General features: G+C 42.3%; 1 protein-coding gene across 4 annotated transcripts in view; it reads left to right on the forward strand.

Annotated features, from left to right (window-relative positions):
• The window catches only part of si:ch73-390b10.2 (Golgi pH regulator), a 48619-nt gene that overhangs the window by 19528 nt on the left and 8090 nt on the right, over positions 1–21001 (forward strand). For all 4 annotated transcript variants that reach the window (XM_041199644.1, XM_041199647.1, XM_041199648.1 and 1 more), the window contains exons 8-10: positions 15960–16069; positions 17227–17315; positions 19538–19630. In XM_041199644.1, coding sequence (XP_041055578.1) covers positions 15960–16069; positions 17227–17315; positions 19538–19630 — 292 coding nt within the window. The remainder of the gene's footprint in view (positions 1–15959; positions 16070–17226; positions 17316–19537; positions 19631–21001) is intronic.

Raw genomic sequence — 21001 nt, forward strand, 5'->3', positions numbered from 1 at the left:
GATGGTGCACACTGCTGCTACTGTGTGTTGGTGGTGGAGGGAGTGAATGTTTGTGGATGTGGTGCCAAACAATCAAACTGCTTTGTCAAGCTTCTTCAGTGTTGTAGTGCTGCACTCACCCAGGCAAGTGGGGAGTATTCCATCACACTCCTGGCTTGTGCCTTGTAGATGGACAACAGGCTTTGGGGAGTCAGGAGACAAGTTACTCGTTGCACGATTCCTAGCCTCTGACCTGCTCTTGCAGCCATATTTATATGGCTGACCCAGTTCAGTTTCTGGCCAATGGTAACCCCCAGGGTGTTGATAGTGGGGGATTCAATGATGGTAATGCCATTGAACATCAAGGGGCGATGGTTAGATCCTCCCTTGTTGGAGATGATCATTGCCTGACACTTTTGTGGTGCGAATGTTACTTGCCACTTGTCAGCCCAAGCCTGGATATTGTCCAGGTCTTGCTGCATTTGGACATGGACTGCTTCAGTATCTGAGGAGTCGCAAATGATGCTGAACATTGTGCAATCATCAGCGAACATCCCCACTTCTGACCTTATGATGGAAGGAAGATCATTGATGAAGCAGCTGAAGATGGTTGGGCCAAGGACACTATCCTGAGGAACTCCTGCAGTGATGTCCTGGAGCTGAGATGATTGACCTCCAACAACCACAACCATCTTCCTTTATGCTAGGTATGATTCCAATCAGTAAAGAGTTTTCCCACTGATTCGGGAGTTCAGCTCTTTTGTCTATGTTTGAACCAAGGCTGTAATGAGGTCAGGAGCTGAGTGGCCCTGGTGGAACCCAAACTGGACATCAGTGATCAGGTTATTGCTAAGCAAGTGCCGCATGATAGCACTGTTGATGACCCCTTCCATTACTTTACTGATGATGGAGAGTAAACTGATGGGGCGGTAATTGGCCGGGTTGGATTTGTCCTGCTTTTTGTGTACAGGACAAACCTGGGCAATTTTCCAGATAGACGGGTAGATGCCAGTGTTGTAGCTGCACTGGAACAGCTTGGCTAGGGGGCGCGGCAAGTTCTGGAGCACAAGTGTTCAGTACTATTGCTGCAATATTGTCAGGGCCTGTAGACTTTGCATTATCAGTACCTTCAGCCATTTCTTGATATCACGTGGAGTGAATCGAATTGGCTGAAGACTGGCATCTGTGATGCTGGGGACCTCTGGAGGAGGCCGAGATGGATCATTCACTCGGTACTTCTGGCTGAAGATTGTTACGAATGTAATAGAACTGCTGTGCTGGGCTCCTCCATCATTGAGGAGGGGGATATTTATGTACCACCTCCTCCCATGAGTTGTTTAATTGTCCACCACCATTCACGACTGGATGTGGCCGGTCTGCAGAGCTGATATCTGATCCGTTGGTTGTGGGATCGCTTAGCTCTGTCTATCACTTGCTGCTTATGCTGTTTGGCACGCAAGTAGTCCTGTTTTCTAGCTTCACCAGGTTGACATCTCATTTTTAAGTATGCCTGGTGCTGCTCCTGACATGCCCTCCTGCACTCTTCATTGAACCAGGGTCGATCCCCTGGCTTGGTGGTAATGGTAGAGTGGGGGATATGCTGGGCCATGAGGTTACAGATTGTGTTCAAGTACAATTCTGCTGCTGCTGATGGCCCACAGCGCCTCATGAATGTCTTGTCTTGAGTTGCTAGATCTGTTTGAAGTCTATCCCGTTTAGCACGGTGGTAGTGCCACACAACACGATGGAGGGTATCCTCAACGTGAAGGTGGGACTTTGTCTCCACAATGATTATGCGGTGATCACTCCTACCGATACCGTCATGGACAGATACATCTGCGGTAGGCAGGTTGGTGAGGATGAGGTCAAGTATGTTTCTCCCTCTTGTTGGTTCCCTCACCACCTGCCGCAGACCCATTATAGCAGCTATGTCATTTAGGACTTGGCCAGACGGTGAGTAGTGGTGCTACTGAGCCACTCTTGGTGATGGACATTGAAGTCCCCCACCCAGAGAACATTCTGCGCCGTCGCCACCCTCAGTGCTTCCTCCAAGTGGTGTTCAACATGGAGGAGGCACTGATGCATCAGCTGAGGGAGGGCGGTATGTGGTAATCCTTGCCCATGTTTGACCTGATGCCATGAGACTACATGGGGTCTGGAGTCGATGTTGAGGACTCCCAGGGCAACTCCATCCCGACTGTATACCACTGCGCCGCCACCTCTACTGGGTCTGTCCTGCCGGTGGGACAGGACATACCCAGGGATGGTGATGGTGGAGTCTGGGACATTATCTGTTCCATGAGGATGACTATGTCAGGCTGTTGCTTGACTAGTCTGTGAGACAGCTCTCCCAATTTTGGCACTAGCCCCCAGATGTTAGTAAGGAGGACTTTCCGGGGTCGACAGGACTGAGATTGCTGTTATCGTTTCCGGTGCCTAAGTTGATGCCAGGTGGTCCGTCTGGTTTCATTCCTTTTTTGTGTCTTTGTAGTGGTTTGTTATAACTGAGTGGCTCGCTAGGCCATTTCAGAGGGCATTTCTGTGGGTCTGGACTCACATGTAGGCCAGACCAGGTAAGACCGGCAGGTTTCCTTCCCTAAAGGACATTAGTGAACCAGATGGGTTTTTACAAAATCGTCATCATTGGACTTTTAATTCCAGATTTTTATTGTATTCAAATTCCACCATTTGTCGTGGTAGGATTGGAACTCGGGTCCACAGAGCATTAGAACCATAGAAAAGTTACAGCACAAAAGGAGGCTGTTCGGCCCATCTTGTCCATGCCAGCCCGAGGACACCCAGGTGCCCTTTCTAATCCCACCTTCTTACACCCGGCCCATAGCCCTGCAGCTTACAGCACTTTAGGTGCAGATCCAGGTACTTTTTAAAAGAGTTTAAAGTTTCTGCCTCTACCACCAACTTGGGCAGCAAATTCCGGGCACCCACTACCCTCTGTGTTTAAAAAAAAAGTTCTTCCTCATATCCCCCCTACACCTTCTGCCTCTTATCTTGAATCTATTACCCTGGGTCGCTGGATTAATAGGCCAGCGACAATACCACTCCGCATTGCCTCCCCATGAATGGTGGAGCAGACTCAATGGACCAAATGGCCTACTTCTGCTCCTGCGTCTCAAACAACAACCAGCTTTCCTGACTTGACATGTAGCTGTTCCTGTGCTGTACAAAGCTCAATGCCAACCTGATGCTTCTGCATATTCATGGTACCAGACGTGCTTAGAAAAGTCAAATCGAATGAATGACTTGCATTACTACAGCGCCTTTCATGACCTCAGGATGGCCCAAAGCAGCCAGACATCACAAATCTCGCAAGGTCATTAGGAAGGCATATAAGTGTAATCATTATTGTAACGTAGGAAACATGGCAACCAATTTGCACACAGCAAGCTCCCACAAACAGTAATGGGGTAATGAACCAGTTCATCTGTTGATTGAAGGACCAATATTAGCCAGGACACTGGGGCGAACTTCTCTTGGGATCAGATGACACTGGGGCGAGCTCCTCTTCTTCAAACATTTCGTAATTCTGGGTCCATTTTCTGTTCTGGGATACAGGCTTTTTTTAAATGACCTAGAATCCCTTTTGTTCTGTCCTCTTTATGGGACTTCTTGTACACATGGATCTCAAACCTCGTTGTGGCCATTTCCTTTCACATATGGTAAATTGCTCATTTCTCTTCGAATATTCTCAATAATATGCATAATATTGCCATAGGATAATACACAATTTTTGTCAGGATGTGGTTTATCTGCATTGCAACTAGAGTTTGAAAGTTTTTCATCATTTTACTGTGCAATTTAAAGTTCTCAGGAAGTGCACATTTTCGGATCACTGCGGTTTCATAGTGCTTACCTTGTAACGTAAGTCTGTGACCTACATTACTGATTCACAAAGATTAGTTGCACAAAGGGCTTGTTACTTTAGCATAACAGCAACTATACTAATCAGATCAACATTGCAGTACCCTTAAACACCCTGGGAGCAGAAAGGATGGAAAACAAACTGATGAAATTCAAATGAAGAATGTAAACAACAAACAATGGGAAGAAAAGCTGTAGCAATGTTTTAAGACAGGAGTGTAGCAGTTGATACAAAAGCTGAAATTTTCATTTTCATAACTGAAAGGAGGACTATCTAAAGTACTGCACCTTTCCAGAGTGTGATTTGCAGCACGTTTCACATTCTGCTTTTTACAACAGTGAGGAAATGCAAAGTTTGAAGACGTGGTTTTTAAGTTTTGTACTGCACACTGGCTAATCAAACGAGAAGAAATGTATATTTTTTTCAAGAAAGATAAATTATGCTTTTAAATCATACCTTTCACCACCTCAATATCATCCAATTAAAGTAAATTAAATCGACTGGATAGAATAAATCATTCGAGGACTAATCAGTGTAATACAGCACAGGAGACCATTCAGCCCATCATACTTGTCTCAGCTCTTTCAAAGAGTGACGCCCGAGGGGAGGCGATGGTGTAGTGATATTTTCACTGGACTAGTAATCCAGAGACCCAGGGTAAAGTTCTGGGGACCGGTTTCGAATTCTGCCATGGTGGAATTTGAATTCAGTAAAAATCTGGAATTAAAAGTCTAATGATGACCATAAAATCATTGCCAATTGTTGTAAAAACCCATCAGGTTCACTGATGACCTTTAGGGAAGGAAATCTGTCCTTACCTGGTCTCACCTACATGTGACTCCAGACCCACAGCAATGTGGGTGACTCTTAAAATGCCCTCTGAACAAGGGCAATTAGGCATGGGCAATAAATACTGGACTAGCCAGCGACGCCCACATCCCATGAATTAATTTTTTAAAAAGTCTCACTCCCCTGCCCTTTCCCCACTATGAACAAATTTTTCCTTTTCAAGCCTTTATCCAATTCTCTATTGAATCTGCTTCCACCACCCTTGCAGGCTGCACAGATCATCATTATACACCACATTAAAATTTTTTTCATCTCCCCTCTGGCTCTTTTATAAATTACCTTAAACCTGTGTCCTCCAGTTATCGACCCTTCTGCCAGTGGAAACAGTTTCTACTTATTTATTCCTTCATTGTTTTGAACACCTCTCTCAAATCTCACCTTAACCTCCTCCACTACAAGGAGAATAATGCCAGCTTCTGCAGTCTCTCCAACTAATGGTTTAATTTTTAAAAGAAATGATGATGGAAAAATGCATTCTTCAATAATTTATGTAATATTTAATAGAGGTGGAAAAGGGGCTTTTACCTCTTTGGAATGTTACTGCCTTTTGTAGGAGATTGCCCTACACTGTTCCCTTTTACAGATAGCAGTGGAGGGATAAAAACAAGTTGCTTTGTTTTTCAACTCACCAAAGCTGAACATTAATTTGTTTCGGGCGAACTAGCCAGTGGAATTTTCCAGCCTTCGGAGGTGAGGAGAGTAATGGATTGAAATTGCTGAGGATGTTATTGAAAGGTCAGTGTTCAGATGCTTCAAAGAGAAGAGACATCACGCAAAGAGTGTCCAGACTAATGTTGAAAAATTGGTAGCTGACTTTCTGTTGATTGGAATACTGGATTTGGATCATGGTCCAATTTATCTGAAAGCAGAAATCTCTGGCACCAATGCACCTTTTAAACATCTACATTAGTTGCAGTCTACTGATCCATTATTTACAATTAAAAATAAATTGAATTACTCAATAATTCAAATTAAGCAACTCCAAGTTGTCAGCCATGCTTTTGAGGTAGCACACTTGCCCCTGAGTCATAAGGTTGTGTGTGCAAGGCCCACACCACAAGATGCAGGCTGACATCCCAGTACAGTTGTGAGAGAGTGCTGCACTATCAGAGGTGCCATTTTTAACCGAGGGCCCTATCTGCCCCCTCAGATGGACATAAAAGACCCTGTAGCCATATTCCGTAGCAGAGCAGTGGAGTTCTCCCTGGTGTCCTGGGCAATATATATCCCTCAATCAACATCATTAAAACAGATTATCTAGTCATTATCACATTTACTGTTTGTGGGAGCTTGCTGTGCACAAATTGGCTACTGTATTTCCCCACATTAAAACAGTGACTGTACTCGCAAAAGTTACTCATTCCTGTGAATCATTTGGAATGTCCTGAGGTGGTGAAAAATTCTATATAAACGCAAGTCTTTCTTTTAAGTATGACAGAAATGGGAATTTATGCTCTTAAAGAATTAATAATTTGAATCAAGAGGAATATTATGTTGTTTGAAACTCCATTAAATGTGTTACATAAAGCATTATTATTTATATAGTTTAATGGACAGGGAAATCCCGAAATACTTGGGTTCCTTTTAAAGTATTTTCATATTGCAATATTGAAGTTTCCCACCTCCCTCTCCCTACATACATACACAGACACGTGCACATCACACGCACGCGCACACGTGCACATCACACGCACGCGCACACGTGCACATCACACGCACGCGCACACGTGCACATCACACGCACGCGCACACGTGCACATCACACGCACGCGCACACGTGCACATCACGCGCACACGTGCACATCACGCGCACACGTGCACATCACATGCGTGCATCACGCGCGCGGGCACACATGCGCATCACACGTGCGCACATTTTTCCTCATTTCACCTTTGGTTCTAATCTGTATCCTCTGGTTACTGATCCTTCTAACAGTGGAAATAGAGTAAATAAGGAGATACTATCAAAACCTTCAAGATGTTTAACACCTCTATTGAATTTCCTCTCAACCTTTTCTGTTCTCAGGAGAGCATCCCAACTTCTCTAACCTCTCCACATAACTGAAGTCCTTCATCCCTGGTATCATTCTAGTAAACCCTCTCCAAGGCTTTGACATCCTTCCTGAAGCGTGGCTCCCAGAATTGGGCACACTGCTCCAGTTGAGACCTGACCAGTGTTTTATGAAGGTTTAACGTGACTTCCTTACTTTTATACTCCATGCCTCTATTTTTAAAGCCCAGGATCCTATATGCCTTTTCAACAACCTTCTTGACTTGTCCTGCCACCTTCAAAGATTTGTGTTCCTGCACCCCTTTTAAAATTGTACCATTTAGTTAATATTGCTTCTCCCCATTTTTCCTTTTAAAGCTCATCCCTCCTTACTTCTCAGCTTTAAATTGCATCCATCATGTGCCTGCCACTCTGTCAATGTCATCTGCAAATTTTGAAATTATGTCCTGTGTACCCAAGTCCAGTCATTGATATCTGTACAATTCCATTGCCGTGAGTTGGCCTTTAGCACTTTATCCAAATGGCCGTTCTAAAATGAAGCTCAAAAGCGTGTGTTGACAGACACTTCAACTGTGACTGCACGCTTTATCCTACCCTCACATGAGCATGGGCAGCTTCCAGCAGGGTGGGTGTCAATGGCAGGATTACTAGCTGATTTCCTTCTGTGGTCCAATGGCCATTTATAGCACCCATTCAAAAGTTGCCCCAAACAAGATTAAGTAACTCCACACAAAATGGGAATGGATCCGTGGGTCAGATAGTCCATATAAAAAAGACTTGCATTTATATAGCGTCTTTCACAACATCAGGCACCCTGCCCCCCAAAAGTGCTTTACAGCCTATGAATTACCTTTGAAGCGTCATCACTGTTCTAATGTAGGAATTGTGGCAGCCAGTTTATGCACAACAAGCTCTCACAAGCAGCAATGTGATAATGACCGGATAATCTGTTTTAGTGATTTTGATTGAAGGATAAATATTGGCCCCAGGACACCAGGCAGTACTCCCCTGCTCTTCTACCAATAGTACCATGGGATCTTTTACTTCCACCTGAGAGGGCAGATGAGTTAAAGTTTCATCCGAAAAACAGCACCTCCAACAGTGTAGCATTCCTTCAGTGCTGCACTGGAGTGTCAGCCTAGATTTTTGTGCCGTAGTCTTGGGAGTGGGTTTCAACACAGAACCTTCTGACTCAGGTGAGAACACTACCAACTGAACTACGACAGATATATAACTGGGTATTAGTAAGTGAACCATTCTTCTAGGACTTGCCTTTGTTGAAAAGTGGCAATAAAAGGAGGAAAGTCATCTTTTTTGTTCTGGCATGGCACCAGTGGTCCAAGGATCTACACTCTGCATTTCTAAGCAAGAGAGATGATTTGCCAAATTCTATAAAGTCACCTTCCAAATGCTAGTTTGAGACTAATTAATATTTTTACGAACCTAATCAATCATGTTGTTTAAAGGTGCATCATTTCACCTTCTGGGAGGATTGAGGGTTACTGAATGTCTGGAACAGCATGTACCATATACCCTGATCCTCGGCACCTTAATAACCCTAGACAATTGTTGTAGACAGGAGGGATTTGAATTTAGCACAGCCCTGATTTCTCCACCCACTACCCACCTATAAACAGAAAAAATGTTTTTGATTCCCCCCCCCCTTTACAAATGGTGGTGTATTTTCCCCAACCTTTCAGTTTCTTCAATTAATAATCCCACAGCTAATTTGAGATAAGACAAAATAAGTGGGTTAGTTTTTTTTACACACAAAACATGAGAAGAGGGTTTGCAATGTCCATTCCTTTTTGCATTCATACAATAAAAGAGGGATAAGGGGAAAGAAAGGGGTTCAAGGCAAAGACCACAGGCAAAAATAAGAATTATGGTTTCATATGAGTCCAAGCTCAAAATGTCCATGGTGCATTCCTTCTGAGGTTAGCAGACTGAAACTGTTGCAGGATGATCTGCTTTTCCAGAAGTGATGACTTCCACGATGGAAGAAGGCATGTAGGGATGAAAGGAAAAAGCTGCGGATGCTGGAAATCCAAAACAAAAACAAAAATACCTGGAAAAACCCAGCAGGTCTGGCAGCATCTGCGGAGAGGAACACAGTTAACGTTTCGAGTCCGAATGACCCATTAACAGAACTAAGGAAAAATATTCACCTCTCTTCTATTTTTCCTTAGTTCTGTTGAAGGGTCATTCGGACTCGAAACGTTAACTGTGTTCCTCTCCGCAGATGCTGCCAGACCTGCTGAGTTTTTCCAGGTATTTTTGTTTTTGCATGTAGAGATGAGTTAGTCTTGTAGGCCCAGATACAGAAGTTTAAATGTTCCAGTAGTACACACTGTAGATGAGGGCCAGACAATTGAAACTTGTTAGGTGGTAAATGGTAGACAGAGGCAGGCTGCTAGCCTGGAGTCCTGCTTCTCTTCTGAGACTAAACAGTGACTGAAGATAGAACCCAAAAGCTGTAAAATTAAAGCAGTTCAAACAGCTCAAGTCTCGGTCATGTGACAGGGTGGTTTCGGGTCAAGCTGTTCAGCTAACGAGGACCCCTTGTTAAAACTCATTGTGTTTCAAGCAGGTAACTGTAGAACCATAGAGATGAGGTGTCCCAAAAGCTCTGCCTTTGTCCAGCACTGGCTGGTGCAGGCGCACGTCTATTAGCCCTTTGTGTTGACTTGGCTAGAATGTTTACACAATGCAAGATGGTTACGTTACAGGAGTTTGATGATTTAACCTTTGTCCATTTATCAACTACTCGGAAACTTCCAAAACTACCATCATGTGGTCAGCTGCTGCCTTTTTATCAGTCCAGCCATTTGACAATTTTTTAAAAAAAGTACTAAGTTTATAAAGTAGTCAGGATGATATAGACATATATATATATTCCTTCATGTCTTCTAACAATGTTGGGGCCACAGGAACAATATCTGTATTGTGGTGGCTTTCTCAAAAAATGCAGAGATGTGTGAAGTGTCTGGTCCTGTTGCTCTAGCCTTCATGAGGTCCGGAGCAGGCTGTGTTTCAGCTTATATTTCACCCCTTTCTTGGATTCACTCAGTTCTGTCGAAGGGTCATGAGGACTCGAAACGTCAACTCTTTTCTTCTCCGCCGATGCTGCCAGACCTGCTGAGTTTTTCCAGGTAATTCTGTTTTTGTTTTGGATTTCCAGCATCCGCAGTTTTTTTGTTTTTATCTCTGTGTTTCAGCTGGTCTTTTTCTGCCTTGTAAGTTTTTTTTATGTTCATTTAACCATGTAGTAACACACCTTGTTTTAAAATGTCTTTTACTGCTGAACTAAGCAGTCAGTGTGTCATTGTGCAATTTATATTTAGAAACCTGCAGTGAAATAACCAATTAAAAGTTTGCTTCACAAGTTCTTTTTATATTCATTCCTGGGATGTGGCTTCGCTGGCAAGGGCAGCATTTATTGCCCATCCCTAATTGCCCTTAGGTAGTGGTGAGCTGCCTTCTTGAACCGCTGCACCTACAGTGCTATTAGGGAGAGAGTTCCAGGATTTTGACAAATACAGTTTTTTTAAAAGCTTCTGCCACTGAAGGCGTGTAAATTTAATAGATTTTTAAAATGATGGTGGGCTTTGATCGGGTGAGTAGCAAAAGACTACTCCCTTCGTTGGGGAGTCATTAATGGCGAATTTAAAATATTCACAGAGAGAGGAGCGATGGAAAGAAATTTTCTGGAGCATGGAATGCTTTGGCGCATAGACTGACTGAAGTAGAAACCTTTGCTTTTTAGGGGGGAAAGGATTAAATATTTGAAGCAGGAAGAAAGTAGTGTTGCAAGGACAAAGCAAGGGAGGTCAATTAATTTGAATTGCCTAAACAAAGAGCTTGGTTCGAAATGATGGGCCGAATAGTGCTGATGCTATAAGCATTCAAAATTACATATAAATTACAGTGCAGAAACAGGTCATTCAGCTCAACTGGTCTATGCTGGTGCTTATGCCCCACACAAACCTCCTCCCGCCCTACTTCATTTCATCCTATCAGTAGGTCTTCCTATTGCCTGCTCCCTCATGTATTTATGTAGCTTCCCCTTAAACACATCAGTGCTAGTTTCCTCACCCACTGCATGTGGTAGTGAGTTCTACATTCTTACCACTCTCTGGGTAAAGAAAGTTTCTCTTGAATTCTCTATTAAATTTATTAGTGACTATCTTATGTTTATGGCCCCTGGTTTTGAAATGCCTAACAGCCTTTTATTTCATCTCCTGCATCTCCCACTCTGGTCTAGAATGTTACAATGCAATACCCGATGAGTTAAATCTGATTTTCTTGCTGCATGTTGTTTCTGGTAAACTGCGCAGTACTTTCCGTGTGCCTACACTGCCTGTTATGTGCATTTGGTGAAACCAGCATGCAGATTGAAGTGGTAGGGATTTTTTTTTAATCTTCAGGAGAAAAAGAGATTTGAATAAATGTTCTATTTCCTGCAACTCCCTTCAGCATTTTCTGAATCCTGGCTTAAGTTTAAAGGTCACTGTGTTACACTTCTACACTGCATCTCACCATGCCCATTTCGCGACCTCTGCATCATTGTGAATTATTTTCAAAGTTATCTAATTGCCTTGTAAGTGATGTTCTAATGTCTTTCTTACAATCCACTTCTGATAAAGTATTCCATGAGCTAATAACTCCATGGAAAATTTCTTCTGGTTTCCTTCTTCATTCTTCTTGGGATAGCCCTCGATAAACATTCAAAGGTATACTAACTTGAAGCTAGTCCCGTTCATCCATCAAATTAGCTCCCAGTGCACTAGCACAAATTTCAAATTCTCATCCTCATATTCAGAGCCATCTATATGCCCCCACCCCCCACCCATCTCTGTAACCTTCTCCAGCCATCTGAGATCTCTGCATTTCTGGTCACTGGTGCATACCCAATTTTAATTGCTTCAGCCATGCATTCGGCTGCCAAAGTCCTAAGCTCTGGAATTCCCTCCCTAAACCTCTCCAGCTCTTTCTTGTCCTTTAAAACTAACCTAATAACCTACCCCTAAACCAAGCTTTCTCACTCCTTTAATCTCTACCTTTGGCTCATTGTTAGTTTTGCGTTTGCTAACACTCCTGTGAATTGCCTTTCTCCAATAAAGCTGCTGTATAAATAGAAGCTGTTGTTGAATTTATGCCCCTTAGCTGTACATGAATCAGTGAAGTTAGTAGAATATTTTTGCAGAAAATAAAATCTTACGCTGTACTTATATTACAATTACTCATGTGTGATGCTCAGATCATTTCCAGATGGACAAAGGCCCATTTATGTTGCCTGATTTAACACAGCTGCTCTCTCAACATTTCAATTTTAAGGAGTGTAGCTGAAAGCATTGCACTACATATCTGCATTATCTCCGGGTACGTTTTAGAAAGCCTCCAGGAGATCCAGAGAGCTTGTCCGGGGAACACTGTTTAAACCTGAAATAAAAACAAAATGTTGGAGAGACTCTGGCAGCATCTGTGGGAAGGGAAACCGTGTCAATGTTTGGGGTCCAAAAAGACTGTGAAGACCTGATGGCCCTGGCAGTACCTTCACCCACAAGTACTGTAACAGTTTAGGAACACAGCACTCCACTACTTTTCAAAGACAACCAGTGATGGGCAATAAATGCTGGCCATGCTAGTGATGCCCACATTTTGAGAATGAATATGGTTGTGAGCACTACACATGATGAAGGATGTCAAGGCCTTGGAGAAATTACAGAGGAGGTTTGTGAGGATGGTAGCAAGTATATGGGGCTTTACGTAATTGGAGAGACTGGGGAAGCTGGAGTTACTCACCTTAGAGCAGAGAAGGTTAAGGGGGGATTCAACAGAGTGGGGGTGGGGTGGGATGAAGGAATCGAAATAGGCTAAAAGGTAGAAATAAAAACTCATTCAAAATTATGAGGAGTCTTGATGGCAAAACTATTTCTTCTGGCAAGTGAGATGGTAACCAGGGATCACAGATTTAAAATAATTGGCAAAAGAAGTAAAAGGAGAAATGAGAGTTATTAAAATCTGGAACACTGCCTGAAAGGATGGAGAAATCAGATTCCATAGAAACTTTCAAAAGGTAATTGGACATATACTTGAAAAGAATTAATTTTCAGGGTTATGGGGAAAAGGTGGAGGTGTGGGATGAAATTGGATAGCTTTCAAAGAGCTGGCACATGCATGATGGGCCAAATGGCCATCTCCTGTATTGTAAGATTCTACAAATAAATAAAGTTTAAATTCCCTCTGAGGTGAGAATGGGCTCAAGCAAGGTCATTTTAGTGGACAAGGCTGAACAAGAATTGGGGGTTGTCAATCAAGCTAACTACTCATCAAGCCTCGTAAGCTATCTAAAGATTTTTCTTTTCCCACCTATTTCCATTATTTTTAAATGTATTTCCATCCATTGTTTTATCTCTACCTTTTAGCCTATTTCGACCCCTTCCCCCCACCCCACCCCCACTAGGGCTATCTGTACCTTGTGTGTCCTGCTTTCTACCCTTAATTAGCACCTTCCTTAGATAATATCACCACCTTCAACACCTCTTTGACCTTTTGTCTATGACATCTTTTGGGTATCTCCCCCTATCACTGGCCCTCTATCCAGCTCTACTTGTTCCACCCACCCCCTCCTTAAACCAGCTTATATTTCACCTCTCTTCTATTTTTATTTAGTTCTGTTGGAGAGTCATACGGACTCGAAACGTTAACTGTGTTCCTCTCCGCAGATGCTGCCAGACCTGCTGAATTTTTCCAGGCATTTTTATTTTTGTTTTGGATTTCCAGCATCCACGGTTTTTTGCTTTTATCTTAATGCTCTGGGGACCTGGGTTCGAATCAATATGGCAAAAGACGAAATTTGAATTCAATAAAAAATCCTAGAATTAAAAGCCTTATGATGACTACATAACCATTGCCGATTGTCATAAAAGCCCATCTGGTTCACTAATGCCCTTTAGGGAAGGAAATCTGCTGCCCTTACCTGGTCTAGCCTATATGTGACTCCAGATGTGGTTGACTCTTAACTGCCCTCTGATTGGCCTGACAAGTCACTCAATTCATGGACAAATAGAGATGGGCAACAAATGCTTGCCTGCAATACCCACATCCCATCAAAGAATTTTTTTAAAATCCATCAATCACACCACTTAGTCAGGCCTCAATAATGTGAAACCAAGAACAGGACAGCAAAGTGGCAACTTAAACTGTCAAAGTTTTTGATGCCAGATTTCTGGTGTTTGGGATTTGGTCCCCAGCTCCCATAGCCATCCAAAATCTGCAATCATTTCCAAGTCAAAAGGAAGAGAATTCCAATTCCAAGGATAAGTCTAGTTGTTAATACATCAGCCTTTAAAAGCCGCTGGAGCATGGAACTTTGTGCATTTTTAGCAGTACAGGTAATCTTTTGTAACCCAAATACCCAATAACCAACAACAACAGTGTATTGCTTTCGCATAGCGTCTTTAACATAGTAAACTTTCTTCAAGGTACTTCACAGGTGCATTATCAGACAAAATTTGACATCAAATCACATAAAGAGATTAAAACAAGTGGCCAAAGGCTTGGTCAAAGAGCTATGCTTTAAGCATTCTAAAGGGGAGAGATGGGTAAGTTCAGCATTGAAGATGAAAAGGAAAGAACTTGCTTTCTTTAGTCCCTTTCACATTCCAAAGTGCTTTACACCAATGAAGTACTTTTGAAGTATATTCACTTTTGAAATGTAGGAAACCTGGCAGCCAAATTGCACACAGCAAGACCCCACAAACAGCAATGTCATTATGACGAGATGATCTGTTTCCTGGTGATGTTAGGAGTAAATATCAGCCAGGACACCACAGAGAGCTCCCTGGATCTTCTTCAATTAGTGTCATGGGATCTTGCACAAACACCTGAGAGAGCAGATGGAACCTCAGTTTAACATTACACCCCTGACGTGCAGCACTCCCTCAGTACTGCACTGAGGTGTCAGGCTGGATTTTTGTGTTGAAGTCTCTGGAGTGGGACTTAAACCCACATCTTTCTGACTCAGAGGTGAGAGTGCTACCCACTGAGAATGTCTGGCACCAAGCACTTTCAACCCTTCAGAAAAGTCTGTTAACATTTAACTATCTCTCAAACTCCTTCCTACTCTGGTTCACAGCAGCATGCTTTGAGTCAGCACAAGACACATGATGGTGGGGTATACGGAATAGATTTCATTGATACTGCGTATTGGTGATTGATCTAACAGCTTGTGGATTTTTCCCTGTTTTTATCTTTCAAGCCCTCCAAACAACTGTTGAAAGCTATGCTCATTTGTCTACACTATATTTTACATCAAAGATACATGTCTCAGATAAGACCTCATGATGTTTCTATTCATGAATCTTTTGGAAACAGTCTGTGTTAACAGTTGTGCTTGTTTACTGCAAAGCTACTTCCATTAAACAAGACTTCATGACTTGACTGTTCCTGAATCCTTCGAAGAATAGACTTTTTAACCATTATCTTTCCATGCTATAGTTAATGGATCCCTCTACCTTTAGTTATTGCACTCACCACCAAAGCTATACCTAAATCACTCATGCTTGATGACATCGCTGTCATTTTATTTCCTTGCGCAAACATTTCTCGTATATAACGCTCGGGCACTAAAAGCCGAAAACAAGCCATGCTTTCGTCGTGACACTTTGAAACCATTCTGTTTATCATGAAAACCTGTTGTTCTAAGATTCAAGGAAGTTCAATTATTAACCCATAACTTTCCAAGATGTTCAGCAGAGCTCTATAATGGCTAGGTTATCAGTGACTTATAGGACATTGTTGAGCAGCATTGGGCTGTTGGTAATGATGATAATTGCAGTGGACTCTTCGGTTGCAGCTGTACCCAATGGCTGTACCTGTTCAGCTAAAGTTTGTTCCTATATTTATAATATAAATTCTGAGCTTCTCAACCCTTTCCCCCAAGCCACCACCCCCCTGCCTTTTCCTCTCCAAAACCTGCCCTTTGCTGTTAACCTGAAGGAGCACTGAAGAAGCACATTTGACTCAATGTTAACTCTGTTTCTCTCTCCACAGGTTCTGCCAGACCTGCTGAGTTTTTCCAGCACTGTCTGCTTTTATTTCAATACATTTCCTTGATGTGTGTTGAGTTCTGGATAACCTTTCTGTTAATTGGTGATATTGTGTTTTACTTAGTAATGTGCCTGTCCCCATGTAAGAGATCCAACCTGATTTAATTCTTGTTTGGTTCCCTGATAGAATTGCAATGACCAGGAGGATGATGTATCAACGTGGAGAGGTGCAGAATAAACCTGCAGGATTTTGGGGAATGATTAAAAGTGTGACATCATCATCTTCCAACAGTGAAAATATCCTTTGATGATGACTAAATGGGATGCCACATTCTGTAACATGTTATTTTACACAATGGATTTCAAAGCTATCTGATATACCCTGAGTTGCATAGAATTTACAGCACAGAAACTGCCTCATGCTTTTTTTAATTCGTTCGTAGGATGTGGGTGTCAACGGCTGGGCCACCAGTTATTGCCCATCCCTAATTGTCATTGTTCAGAGGGCGTTTTAGGAGTCAACCACATTGCTGTGGGCCTGGAGTCACTTGTAGGTTAGACCAGGTAATAGCATTAACAAAGGGCATTAGTGAACCAGATGGTTTTTACAACAATCGGCAGTGGTTTCATGGTCGTCATCATCAGAATTTTAATTCCAGATTTTTTTTATTGAATTCAAATTCCACCATCTGCTGTGGTGGGATTCGAACGCATGTTCCCAGAGCATTATTCTGGGTCTCTGGATTACTAGTCCAGTGACAATACCACTATGCCACCACCTGCTCATAAACACTATGCTGGTGTTTATGCTCCACATGAGCCTCCTCCCACCCTCTTCATATCAACCTATTACCATATCCTTCTATTCCTTTCCCCTTTGTGTTTATTCAGTTTCCCCTGTAATATATCTACACTATTCTCCTCAACTATACCCTGTGATAATGAGTTCCATATTCTCACCACTCTCTCGGTAAAGGTGTTTTCCTAAATTCCCAATTGGATTTATTGGTGACTAACTTATATTTTGGCCACTAATTTTGGACTCCCACACATGTGGGAACATCTTTATATCTACCCTATAGAACCCTTTAATTGTTTTAAAAACCCCTTTCAGGTCACCCCTCAGCCATCTTTTTTTAGAGAAAAGAGCCCGAGCCTTCTGTCTTTCTTGATGGGTTATCTCAGCTCCAGTATCATCCTTGTAAATCTATTTTTTGCACTTTCTCCAGTGCCTGTAGATCCTTGTACAATATGGAGACCATAACTAAGGCAGTGGCTCTTGAAGTATATTAAAAGAATCCACATCATTTCTTGCAAGTAGCCAAACTTCCTTCCATCTCTTACTTAACCTGCATATAGTTTTTTGTCACTATTGTAGTTAAAGATGCAGCTCATGGGTGTCACGCTGGGCTCAGTTCAGTTCACTTGGCACTCTCTTTAACATTTCTCTTCAGATCTTTCACTTATCCAGCAAGAAGTGGATGCACTGGAGGAACTGAGTCGACAGTTGTTTCTCGAAACAGTTGACCTTCACGCGACTAAGGTATTAATAAACTGACCATTGGTTCACCATCTGAAATAGTACAGACATGTGTCTACAAGAATTTGTACTGCTGGAAAAGATCAAGATTAACTTTATTATGATATATTAAAAATCTTCCACACCCCCTTTATGAAATCTGACTTCTATTCATAGAGTGATACAGCTCAGAAGAAGGCCTATCAGTCTGTCGTGCCTGTGCTGGCTCTTCGAAAGAGCTATCCAATTAGTCCCACTCCCCCTGCTCTTTCCCCATAGCCCTGCAATTATTTCCTTTTTAACTATATCCCCAATTCCCCTTTGAGAGTTACTGTTGAATCTGCTTCCACTAGCCTTTTGTGTTTGCTTTAATCACAGCTTCTGGTCACAACTTTGTGTCAACTTTTTTCCATTATCTATTCCTGTGTGCATATTTCTATTGGAAACTCTCCACGTTAACTTGGACATTGTAGTTATACCATCTTGCCAATGATGGTGCTGCAGCCTCAGTTTTGTGCTTACTGTGTCTAAACTGCTATCCTCCAACCTAGGTTTTGTCATTTAACTATAAATAAAAAGAAACAAAAGTATTATATTGAATTATTTCTCACCCTGCAACCCTCCTTCACTTGGAAACTATGGCCTTGTCCACCTGGGTAATTGACTAATGTATTAAGAATGGAGCATTTGTGTATGGGCACTGCTGAACTTCAGGAAGAAACAAATAATGAGCTTATAATTCTGTAGTGCCCTTCACAACCTCAGGGCAAGGAAAATGCTGTACAGCCAGTGAAGCACTTTAAGTGTAGTCACTGTTGTAGGGTAGGAAATGCAGCAGCCAATTTGAGCACAGCAAGGTCCCACAAACAGGAGCATGATGATGACCAGATAACCCATTTTGAGGGATAATATTAGACAGAACACTGGAGAGAATCCCTCTGCTCTCCTTCAAAGTAGTGGCCATGGCATCCTTCACATCTGCCAGAGAGGGCAGATAGGGCCCTCAATTTAATGTCTCATCTCAACAGTGTAGCACTCCATCAGTAAAGCCTAGATTGGTGTGTTTAAGTCTGCCGGCTTAAATTGACAGTTACATTCCAGCTTGGAAAATTTCTTAACCAAAGCACTAATTGAATTCTTAATGACTGAGTCTTTGTTTACAGTTAGAAAATTAGGAAGTGACAGACGTATGGTTAAAAAGAAATTTGGATAATCCCTGCAAAAAATTGCATGGTGTGGAGATGAATCATTTCCTCAATCAAATTGTATGTATGAGAGCCACTGAGCATTCATGTTTGTGGGCTGCATGGTTACATATCATGGGAGCCACATACAAAGTTTTAAACAAGTCTTCATTAATTTACAGATATTGCAAGTTGCTGATGTGGGATAGAATCTTACAACACTGAAGGAGGCCATTTGGCCCATTTAGCCTATGCCAACACTGGGAAAGATCTATCCAATTATTCCCACTCCCCTGCTCTTCCCCCGTAGTCCAAACATTTTCTCCCTTTCAAGTATTTAGTCAATTCCCTTTTGAAAGTTACTATTGAATCTGTTTCCAGCACCCTTCCAGGCAGCGCATTCCAGATCATCGTAACTTACTACATAAAAGTTCTCCTCATTTCGCCTTTGGTTCTTTTGCCAATTACCTTAAATCTCTGCCCCTCTGGGTACCAATCCTTCTGCCTGCTGTATTAGCTTCTCCTTATTTACTCCATCAAAACCCCTCTTGATTTTGAACACCTCTATTAAATTTCCCCTTGACCACCTCTGCTCCAAGAAGAACAGCCCAAGCTTCTTCAGTCTTTCCATGTAACTGAAGTCCCTCATCCTTTGTACCAGCCTAGTAAATCTCCTCTGCACCCTCTCCAAGGCCTTGACATCCTTCCTAAAGTGTGGTGCCCAGAATTAGGCACAATCCTCCACCCGCGGTCTAACCAGTGTTCAATAAAGGATTAACATAGCTTCTTTGGTAATTGTTTCAAACTGAGATCATGTTTTTTTGTATCTCCATATTATTTTTTGCCTTTGATGGAAATGGAATAGCTTTGATGTAGTCATGTGTAACAAAGAGATCATGAATAACAAAGTTGCAGTTGGAAAATGATTGGACTGAGAGAATTCCAGACCTTCCCTAAAGGTTTCATGGGATTGGCCTCTACACTTCCTTCACCATAACAAAAACATCCTAGAGATGCAGAAATTTGGTGCTAAAAGCATGTCTCCTTTTTAACTTTTTACAGGAAAGAATTGAATACTCAAAAACATTTCAAGGGAAATATTTCAATTTCTTGGGTTACTTTTTCTCCATATACTGCGTCTGGAAAATCTTCATGGTGAGTATAACTTTATCATGTGGCACTGATGTACTCTGAAAGGGGAAGGTTGGGGTTGATGGAAGCATTTACCGTGTTAAGCCACTATTAGTGGACCTCAAACCCCCAGCTGCATGAAACCTAGGCAAATCACTTCTTTTGTTTTATATAAATCTTATTCTGTTTGAATTTTGTCTGGTTAATGTAAACCACAGAATTTCCAGTCCAGATATTTTCTGAACTGAATGTCTCAGTTACTTAAGGAAGCCTGCCCTTCTCTCTCTTCTCCCACCCCCGCACTCAACACCATCACTGGCTGAGATTATAGCTAGGCCAATCCCGCTCTTGAGTGGAGCTGTGTGTTACATTGGGACAGGAGAAGGTCATTCAGTCCCTTGAACCTGTTCCACTGTAGGGTTAGACCATTGCTGGTTCACTCCATCTGCCCACCTTGTCTCTGTAACCCTTAATCCCCTTACTCAACAAAAATCTTATCAATTTCAGTCTTGAAATTTTTAATTGACCCTCAGCCTCAACACTTTTGGTGGGAGAGAGAGTTCCAGATTTCCACTCCCCTTTGTGTGAAGAAGTGCTTCCTGACATCACCCCTGAACAGCCTGGCTCGAACTTTAGTTTCTCCCTATCTACCCTATCAAATCCTCTAAGTATCTTAAATACCTCAATTAAATCACCCCTTAATCTTCTACACTCAAGGGAATGTCAGCTTTGTGTGTATAACTTGTACCTTAAGTATAATGCTTTGAGTCCCAGTGTTAGTTTGGTGCATTGCTGATAAACTCTCCTTCTGACCATTCTCGTTTTGCAAGAATCACCTGCCTCCATCTCAGGTCCCCCAAAGTAATTGAGATTGGTAACTCACCAAATGGAGAATCGCAAGAAAAATTCTAGCTACGAAACTCCAGTTCCCTCCATAGATTGCTTTTTGGTTGGATAATAGATTATTTTTATGGCCCCATCATTTTCCCCAGATGTGATGTGTATTTCTGAATCTTAGAATGATGCGGCACACAAGAAGGCTATTTGGTCCATTGTGTCTGTGCTGGCTCTTTGAAAGAGCTGTCCAATTAGACTCACCCCCCTGCTCTTTCCGCATAGCTCTACAGATATGCAAAGGATGAAAATACATATTCCAACATTACCTAAGGGACACCTGTTCTCTCCTGGCGTCCAAGATTTGGTTTAGAGGCAAGGGGGAAACAGTTTAAAATTTGACATCTGTAAGACCTATGGTATCCAGTTGCACATGTTTGGGCCCAACTTTTAAAGATTTTAGATTTTTTTTTTAAAACCTTTAACAGGCACGTGGACGTCCCTGGCCACACTACACAATGACTGGTTTTCCTTTCAGCCAATCTCCATCCCATCCTTCTG

Source organism: Carcharodon carcharias, chromosome 11, assembly GCF_017639515.1.
Source record: "Carcharodon carcharias isolate sCarCar2 chromosome 11, sCarCar2.pri, whole genome shotgun sequence".
NCBI classification, from domain to species: domain Eukaryota; kingdom Metazoa; phylum Chordata; class Chondrichthyes; order Lamniformes; family Lamnidae; genus Carcharodon; species Carcharodon carcharias.